This window comes from Ceratosolen solmsi, unplaced genomic scaffold, assembly GCF_000503995.2.
Source record: "Ceratosolen solmsi marchali unplaced genomic scaffold, CerSol_1.0 scaffold31, whole genome shotgun sequence".
NCBI lineage: Eukaryota > Metazoa > Arthropoda > Insecta > Hymenoptera > Agaonidae > Ceratosolen > Ceratosolen solmsi.
This window is the reverse complement of record NW_011948432.1, coordinates 2,046,622-2,057,131: the sequence shown is the minus strand read 5'-3', so window position 1 is coordinate 2,057,131 and position 10,510 is coordinate 2,046,622. Positions and strand designations below refer to the sequence as shown.

The following is a 10,510-nucleotide window of genomic DNA, read 5'->3' as shown; positions in this document are numbered from 1 at the left end:
CTCCCCCCCCCCCCCGCCAAGTTTAGTGAAGAAAGAAGACAATAAAATAAAATAAAATATTCAAGTGATATTAATAACGACAATTAAAGTGATACGATATAATTATTAAAACGAATTAAACGAATGAGTAATCAAACGAATTAAACGAATAAGTATGCAAACGAATTAAAGCGAATAATCATTAAAACGAATTAAAACGAATAAGTATTCAAACGAATTAAAGCGAATTAAAACGAATATAATTATTAAAACGTGTTCGTAATATTAAATAATAAGATAAATCACTTTGTACGTAAGTCAAAAAAAAAAAAAAAAAAAAAAAGTGATAATACGACAAAGATGATTAAACATAAAAGCATATACAACAATGTCATAGTAAATTTGAAAATAACTTTATAAATTCAGATTATTCAATTGATATTTTTTTTTACATAGAATATGAGAACCAATGTAAACTCCCGTCTAGACTTGACTTACATAAACCATACCTCAATTATAGCCACATCGACATTTTCCTTGATAAAAATGTGGAACATCAATATTGTAAGGAATTTGAAGTACGGTGGCATATCATTGGGATTATCCTTCAACTGGTTGAGCATGTTGTAGACTGGCCAAAAATAATTTATAAATTTCATTTCGCTTATGGGTTTGGCATTGATGCGAAATCGTTCGCGAACCGCGACCAGATGAGGCGAACTGTAGAAACCTGTGCGAAAGCCATGATTGCGGAGTATAGCTTCTACGAAAGCACAGGTCGAGCCTTTTCCCTTTGTGCCGGTCACATGGATTACCGATAACGTGTCCAGCTGCTGCAAACTCATGCCGGACCTACGCTATGTAAAAAAGACATAACTGCCTAAGTGAACAATGTCGGTGCCAATTATTTAGGATTTATTTAGGAAAACAAAATCTATCGACAATACGTCATTTAGTTCATTATTTTATTAAGGTCTTATACAATTAAAGTGTTAATATCACTTTTCTCACTCACCGGACTAAATATTTCTCCATATTATGCAAGCCGCTAGCGTTCTGCGAATTAATTGTCGTATTTTTCGATATAAGCCCTGTCTGTAAGGTATTTATGATCCTTATTATTTCCTGTAATTATAATGGCAAATGTGTTTATGTATAATGTGACTTATTAATCGATTAGTATTAAAATAATAAAGAACATTTATAAATATTTGAATTAGGATGCTTGAAATTGTATAGAATTTTTACAAATTGATTTACATAATCATTAATACCTAAGATAAAACTGTATATTAGGAAATCGGCAGTAATTTTATGATATTAAAACAAAATACATAAATTGAATGCATTTTCATATAATTATATGTAAAAATTAATAGATATTTTTTGATTTTGCTAAATTTTATAACAGTACAGAGATTTGTTTCTTTCGCATAATGCAAGAAATCCATCGATTTTTTTTATTAAAAGAAATGAAAAACATTAATCGCAATTGAATGATAAAACTTGTAATAAAAGTATATAATAGATATTAATAATATCAACAATAAGTAAATAATAAATCATTATTTAAATATATTAGCTAGTTTTTTTTAAAGTAAACTTTTACCTATAAAAATCAAACTTTAATTTTGCCAGATTTTTGCACGACAATAACGATATTTATAAAAATGAAATTTATACAAAAAAAAAAAAGAAAAAAAAATAGACGGGTTGTATTGAACGGTGATAAAAAAAAAAAAAAAACTACAAAATGAATAAAGAGTGTTTATATAATATATAATTATAATATATACATAAAATGAAAAATTTTGTTTAGATTTTACATATTTATGTTTATTTGAAATTTTTACTTAATAAAGCGAATAATTTAATTGCCGATTAATTGCAATACCCATTAAAATTAATATTTTGACAATGGACAAAAATGCAAGAAAGGCTTTGTGCATCATAGTGACAGAGAAAGTGTAATTCATTACATTTTCCTTAATTCAAGTTTTTACTAGAATTTAATATTCGCAGACTTAAAAAATCAAAGCTATACTGCTAATGATATTTTAAGAAGAGAAGAGTTGTTTTTACTTGGAAATACTTTCATTCGTATTCACGTTTTGTTTCTTGTTTATAACGTTTAGCTTTCACCAAGTTAATACGTGAGCGATCAGTTACGCTATTAAAACACATCACTTGAAGTCATATTCTTGTGATCGCTAAAGGCATACAAATATATTTTAATTACAGTATCTTTATTATATATACGCACGTATAGAATGAGAAAAAAATTTAAATGTAATGAAAAAAAAAGGGGAATAAATATTTGGGGTTCAGTTATCGCAACGAAAGAGCCATTTAACGATAAATTTTTAACATCGCATTCCATATTATTTTAACCATTTGATAATATTGAATTTTATATTTTAATTTTATATTTATAATATTATTTTATCACAGATTTAACTACTTGTATATTTCATATTTTAATTTCATATTTCATATATTCAAATATTTGTATATTTCATGTTTATTTCATAGCTCATCAATTCCGTTAAATATTTAGAAAACTAAAAATTCTCTTAAAAGTAACTTAATTTATTTTTAATTTACATTTAAACATTAACATCAATTCGACATATGAAATGAAGCTATAATTATTAATTATTAGTTTTGAAATTAAAATATGTACCAAAAATACTACGCAATAATAAATATTTTATGTACTTCATAAATTATCTTTAAAATAACCGATCCATTGTTCATCATAAGTTAACGAGGATTATTAAATATATTGCAAATAATAGGTGGAAAAAATCAATACTTTATCTGTACTTTATTTACTGATATTTTCGTAGTAAAACTAGAGTACCTGTCTTTTTTTTTATGATTATGATTATCATTATCATTATCATTATCATTATCATTATCATTATTATTATTGTTATTACTATTATTATTACTATTATTATTACTATTATTATATAATTCTCTCGAAAACCATTGAATAATTTGCGGATTTTCCTATGTAATAAACAGCCATCGCGTTAGTGAAAAAGATCGCTAAGCCATACATTATTAAATTTTCATATAAAAATTCTATTCATGAACATGAATCGATATTGAGAAATATACGAATATATTTAATCAACGAAAACTTTACCACGTGTGATTTAATTGCGAACATTTAGATGAGGGAGTTTATATAAGGAATCTTTCAAGTCAATCAATAAATCTGTTTAATTTCAAAAGCACAATGACAATGATATTTAATATTATTTGTATATCGATAAATATTAAAAGTATTATTAAATCTTTTCAAAATAATAAATAATACTGTACTCACCTCATAGCTAAGTAAAGAATGAATATTTTCTTTCGCTATACTGCAATTCATATTCCTTACTAAAGTCAACATTAAACTGTAAATGAAAGCTGAGATCGAGTCTCCACTCAAGTTTCCGATCTTTTACTTTACGATTAAACCAGTTTGTGCTATATCGTTCTGAAAAAATATAATCAAGCATAAATATCAACGGGTAATGTTATTTTTCGTTTTATATACAAAATGCTTGTTTGTAAGTTTGTACAATTTGTGATTACTATTAAAAAAAGTTAACATTAATTAGTTAATAGGTAAAAATATACTTTTTATTCGAATAATTTTTAATATGATAATCATAATAATTTGTAATAAATAAGAACGTTGTGTTTCATGATAATTTCGAATAAATATTTTCTCCTTAAAAGATACACGATTGTTTAAGACTATATATAATATAAGGGAAAAAAAATACAAGCTTAATTTTACGTGAAAAAGAAATTTGCATTATATACATTTTTAAGTATCTTCTTAAAGTATCTGTATCTGTATAGGATGAGGCTTGTAAATAATAATTTCTAATAAATTAATAATAATAATGTTAATAAATTCTGATATAAAATTAATGTTGCTGTTTTATTATTATTATTATTCTTATGTCCAATCAACTATAACAACTCAATGAAACTTATTATATTTTAGAAATATATTTATCACACCTTTGTAAAGTCAATTCGAAATTTTACATACAAAATTTTTTTTATGCATAATTTTGTTTGAATGCAAGATACTAAAAAATGTATTATTGTATAAACTATAAAAGATATATGTAAAACTAATTCAAGTATAATAATTAAATTATTTTATTCATAAAATTAAAGAAGTAAATGTGATTATCGTAGATACGAGATAAAGCATTTATATTTATTTATATTATTAGACGATATTATAGGGATGCAAGAGAATTTATAAATAAAGAATTTATATAATAAATAAAACTGACAAAATATGTATCCAGATATAATGATTAAAAAAAGTAATTTAAAATAAACAACAGAATTGTTAAAAATTTAGAGCAAAGTTAATACGCAATTACTCATACATATAATATTTCATTCTATTGCATACAAATTGGAGAAAAAAAAAATTTTCAATTAAAAGAAAGCCAAACGTACAATCTGGATAATTATATTTATAAAAAATTTGATGTTCTTCATTATTTGATCTGTAGGAAAACGAATGTACAAACATGCATACATCTGTTAAATAATGTAGATTTAGCCAAAGTAATTAAGTAGTAAAGCTTAAATGGAAATGTAAAAAATTTAAACAAAATGATAAATAAAAAATGTATTGAATTTTTCGGTAGGCTCACTATGCAAGAATAAATGATTGATATTTAAGATAATTATTTTAAGCGCATCAATGTAGAAAAAAAAAAATATATATATATATATATATATAATCGTTTAATTAATCATTGCTATTAGTACAAAAAAAAACAAAAAAAAAAAAAAAAAAAAAACAATTAAATATATAAATAAAATAACATATCAATAAATATGTCCTCAAGTTGTGAAAATTATCCTATAATTAGAATCAAATATCGAGTTAATGTTTATTCAAAACTTTTTAAACGAAAACTACTTCGTAATGATAAAACGCTATCGTCTCATTAACCTTATATGGTTGTATTTACAAGCTTCGTTTTTCTAACTAATAAAACAATTCTGAAAATGATAAAATTAAAATTTTTTGACTAAATTGAACAGAAATTGTGGTAACGGGTTAACACTAACTACAAATTAATTTGTTTTAATTAATTCATCATAGAGTTCATTTTAATTAAGTGAAATCATCTTATTTATCATGTGATTTTCATAAAATAAATATTCACGAAATATATTTTAAAGATTTATGTAAATGTGCTATATAGTAAGCAGATACACTAATTTAGTAACATTTACTATTAATGGTAAAAATATTGGATTACGAAAGAAAAATACATTTACAATAAGTGTATTAATATATTGAAAAAGTATATTAAAATTTATGCTCGTTAATCATTTTAAATATATAGTCAGCCAATTATTAATATTAATATTCTTCAAAATTGACGTAATTGTATTGAATTTTAAGCTTATAATTTAATAAACAATAACTTTATACGCATACTTTTTAGTACTAGTACTAATATTTATACATTATTACGTATACATATATTGTTTTTTATTATTTTTAAATATTTGGTATTGTAAATCATTAAAATATATTCGATCAAATTGAATAATTTAACTGACATCGAAACTTCGATCGAATGAATTATTCTTATATTATGTATAATATTTTTTTTATAATATAATGAATTATTATACAATTCGATTATACCATTTTCATTGGAAACGTCTATATTACATCTAACTATGTTAAATATAACGTTTTATTTAAATGTAAATAAAGTTGATGTGCATTAATTTAGACACAAAATGGCGTAAGTATGTTTAGATGTATAAAATACGTATTGTTTATCTGGAAGTTTAATTAATTGAAATAACGTTAAAATTATGCATCTGAATATAGAGAATAAATTTTAAACAAATGATCAAAAATAATTCTACCAAGACAATTCATAACATAACGAGTGTACAAATATACGAAATATTTCAAGGTCATATTCTTTAACCGAAAAAATGTGATTTTTAACTTTTTTTAAAAATGAAATTTGAAGAGTTTATATGGACTAACACACTTGTAGAAATATTACATTAATATGTTACTTATTGGAAAAGATAATCAATATTATTTAAATACTTAAATTAATATTCGGCAAATTACTTGAATTATATTATATTATTATGGTGTAACAGGATTACTAAGAAATTTGTTAAATAATAGAATAAAGATTTATAAAGAATCTAAATGGATGTGTGTTACTGTAAAAAAAAACAATAATATATATATATATATATATATATATATATAGTATATATTTATTAGCAAAATGTTATTAAAAATATTAAATATAAAATTGTACTTTCATGCAAATTTATTAATTTAATTCACATCAAATAACTCTGTTTATTTTATTTAAATTCTTAAAAATATTTCTAAATTTAACAACAATATACTAATAGTTCATTATTTGCAAAATTATTTTATATGTAAATTAAAACAATTTATATCAATTTTATAATATTATTGTAATATTATTTATAATATTAATAGTAATAAAATTAATTGAGAAACTACAACAAATTCGTATATGCCTTGTACATAACTTTCATTTACTATTTCATTCAGAGTTTAAATTATTTATATTAGAAATTATTAATAAGTTGTGTTTTGATGTGAGAAAATAACCAAACATTTATTCTTAAGTGCAAATATATAATCTAATGAATTATTCGTTAAACACTTTTTTTGTATATCATTACAACCAAAATTCAATGTAAATGATCCTGAATATTTTTTGGCTCATTAAATATTTATTTTAGTTATTAATAATATATATTTATTATATTCAATTGAAGATGCTAAGTGCTTTGAAATTAATAAAATAGCTCCATTAATCAAACGTAAAAGACAATTAATATTATTCTTTCAAGAATACTGTTCCTTTAAATCATTTTAACATAGTTATTTGAAAGCAGTTTTAAAAATGTTATGTCGCATGTATATTAGAATACAAACAATACCATCGTTATTGATGAATTCTATAGCAAATAAAGTAGTCTAGAAATTAAAGTAAATAGCATTATGTTAAAATTTAAAAATCTTTTCTACATTGTATCAATATAGTATTAATAATATATTGATATAAGACGATTATAGTAATAGAATCAAAATAAGCGCATTAAATGCAAAAGATTAGATATTTTTAGATCATAGTCAATAAGTCAATAAGTTATTAAGATTTTTCAAATAGACAATTACAATTGCTATTTTCTATTATAAATGCTATTATAAGAACTTTAGTATAATTCAGTTATGAATTAGTCAAAATCACTAATAAAAATAAAAGTCTTTTCAAGTATCAAACTAGTTTTAATTTTATTAACATTAACGATGCTGCATAGAATAGATAAGCCTCGCAATGAGTCCACAAGTAATTAAAAAACCAATTTTACTATTATATTATAGTTTTTATATGAAATTGATTTTTATGCGACTGACTTTAAAAATAAATATTAAGTTCTCACTTGTCTATTGAATATTGATGTACGCAGTACATGTTATTTTTCAAAATTTAATTTATAAAGTAAATATCTTGACATAAGATGCTCAATCTGAAATTAAATATTGTATATTGGGCAGATAGTCCAATGATTATTACTTTAAATTTTGATCAATCGATAAAGAACTCTTTTATTTTATTTTATGGTTAATACTTGAATTGTCAAAATGTATTATAAATTCATGGAGAAACTTTGTTTTGAAACTTTGCAAATTAGTTCTGTATTCTTAAACTACTATGAATATCAGCTTACAATGAAAAATGTTTATAATAAAAATAATAAGAAAAAATATATAAATAACAGTGATAATAAAAAGAACAACAATATATGAAATAAATTTTTTATTTTATTTGGTAGTTGCTTGGTTAGAAATTTGTTTATATTTTATATTTATGATATTTGTAGGCTTATAAAATATGTATATCGTACACGTGTCCTATTGTAAGTGAGAATAATGACATCGTTACTATTAATTATAACTATTATACAACTTTTCCAACACTGATTACGAACTTCATCTCTTAAACAAACTACTCAAAGCAATTGTAAATATATGAATTCTTATTGTAAACATCATCAGTTACGGTTAGATAATAAATACTTTCGCATGCGCATTATGAATGTACGTTGATCGATCGTCCGGTGTTTTCCTAGGATCGCAAGTACAGAAAGTAGTAAATTTTCTAGAATAATATAATTTAAGTATGCAGTGACATTAAATCAGTTTTGCTTTTCATGAAAGTAGGGAAGGAAAATTTTGTGACAATGGTATCCAGGCACGAGCCATCAAAAGTAGCGGGAACATGGGCAATTAGCAGATAAATTTTAATAATTTACTGTAATTGCGTTTGCATGGAATTTTGATTTTTTTTTTTTTATCATTCGAATTCGGGTGTCAATCAATTTATAATTTTTTTGGTTCACCTTAATTAGGCAGGCATAGTTGGTGAATGTCGAGTTGGTGAAGTTTTTCTTAAATTACTTTAATTCAGCTTTTATAAATATTTTAGCGAATTTCATCATAAAATACTAACTTAAAAATTACAAACACGCGTTTGTACGCATCTAATAAAGTTGCAAATTAAAAAAAAAAAAAAAAAAAAAAAAAAAAAAATAAAAATAAAAACTTTTCTTTATTTAATCATACATTTATAAAATTTTATTTATATAAAATAATTTAGAAAGTAATTAAATTAAAAATTATATCTTATATGAAATGTAAATGAAAATATTAGTCTTTATATTATTCTGTATAAATGCATACATACCATACGACAGTATTTTCAATTAACAATAATGACGTTTAAAATAATATTTGAAATATCATTATTATATGCACTAATAATGCGCAATATTATTATTGGCTTTTGCTATTTTTAGGAACAGCTTTTACATTTCTTATTGGCAACCATATTTTATAATAAAAGAAGAAATTAAAAAGCGTCTCGGATCATTATACGTCGCTCGCTCTTACTTTACATCCCAAGGAAATGTAAATGTAAAATTAGAACTTAGAACGAGGATTTCTCGAAGGATTTTCTCGATCATTGTTCGCAATAACCGTAGAGCAAATCAGTCATTACACTGAATAGAGGATAAATTTTCTAATTAGCATAGTTCTAATGCTCCTCCATGCACGTATCAATCGACAAAGGCAATAAAAATTAATGGGCAAGTCAAGGCCGAAGGGTTTATCAAAGCAATCATTACGCAACTGTTTCCTAAAACATGTACGAAATTGAAATAATTGTATTTTCAAACGAATCATCCAAGTTGTATATAACAATATACAACACGAATATAACGACTGTAATATTTTATCTTCATTCGACATTTTCTTAATTAAACGAAATTCACCAAGAATCGATCACTTCAAATAAAATTACCCTTACAGGTGTTATACCTGTGCGCGATGAAGCTTTTCCCCACTACAATTTAAACATGATTACGAATAATGAAGAAAAATACGCCTAAGCCTGCTGCTTGGGTATAAAAATAGCACGGATGTGCGTTGACGAATAACGGCACGAGTCGCATACCAATTGGAAGAAGGGAAGGTTATGTCGTCGCCACGTGTTAACGGCACCAACAACGGCTGCCGCGCCGTTGCAAAGCAAACACCGGCAATGCCATCGCGCTCGTACTCCCCGAACGGCCGAGTGCCCGAGGGAGACGCACACTGACATCCTAGCGCTTCTCCTGTACGCCACTGGACGAAAGAACGAAGGCCCGCACCCGCGCAATCCCGTCCATAGAGCCTCGACGTGGGCTTCTCATTCGTCGCGAGCCGTGCTCTCACGCATTTGTTTACCTTTTTCTTTTACGAGATCTTTTGTTTTTTCGAACCGAGCTATATTCAATACTATCGACTTTGATATCGTTCTTCCTTTTACATCACCGCAAGCATGAGGAAGCGCGAGCTGGTTAACCTCCAACTAACCCCCCAACGATCCTGACAGTCGTCGAAACTGATGACTGCACGCACGTGTGGAGATACGTGACTCAGGGGTGGGGGTGGGCTTACCGGGCGATAAAATTTTAGTAAAATCATGAAATGTGCGCTTGCGTTAGATCGAATTATCCCCCCACCCCATCCCTTTAATCCACTGATTTCGAAGGTGTTTGATCCAAGTAGAGCTGCATCTAATAAAATGGTCCAAGTGCACGAGAGAAGAGTCCGTATGCGCTTCATCGTTTGATCTCCTCAGCGATTTGGAGGTGATAAAGATGTGGTGGGAGCAGTAACGTAGCGGGTCGTTGCTTTTATCTGATATTATTTATCCTTTGGGATATGGGCTTTGAAATAATTTAAGTTAAGGAGCAAGTTTTTGCGTGGGCGATACGATGCCTGAAGCGGAAGTGGATGCAAAATCTACCGGTGAAAGTGCGATTTCGCCTCTTCGCGCTCCGCTACAAGCTCCCCTCCTTTGGCCGAAAAATCCTAGGGCTTAAAGTATAAACGATTCGTTTACGTTTTGGTCGA

At 25.8% G+C, this 10,510-nt stretch overlaps 1 protein-coding gene across 2 annotated transcripts in view; it reads right to left on the bottom strand.

Moving 5' to 3' along the window:
• Positions 1 to 3,466, bottom strand: part of Fpgs1 (Folylpolyglutamate synthase 1) — a 7,132-nt gene extending 3,666 nt beyond the window's left edge. Inside the window, exons 1-4 of one of the 2 annotated variants that reach the window (XM_011502183.1) lie at positions 3,317 to 3,465; positions 2,062 to 2,189; positions 995 to 1,104; positions 489 to 831 (exon numbers count right to left, since the gene is read on the bottom strand). In XM_011502183.1, coding sequence (XP_011500485.1) covers positions 489 to 831; positions 995 to 1,014 — 363 coding nt within the window. In that variant the 5' untranslated portion in view covers positions 1,015 to 1,104; positions 2,062 to 2,189; positions 3,317 to 3,465. Of the gene's footprint in view, positions 1 to 488; positions 832 to 994; positions 1,105 to 2,061; positions 2,190 to 3,316 lie in introns of both variants that reach the window. The other variant, XM_011502182.1, reaches the window with a different exon arrangement.
• Between the last annotated feature and the right edge of the window lie 7,044 nt (positions 3,467 to 10,510).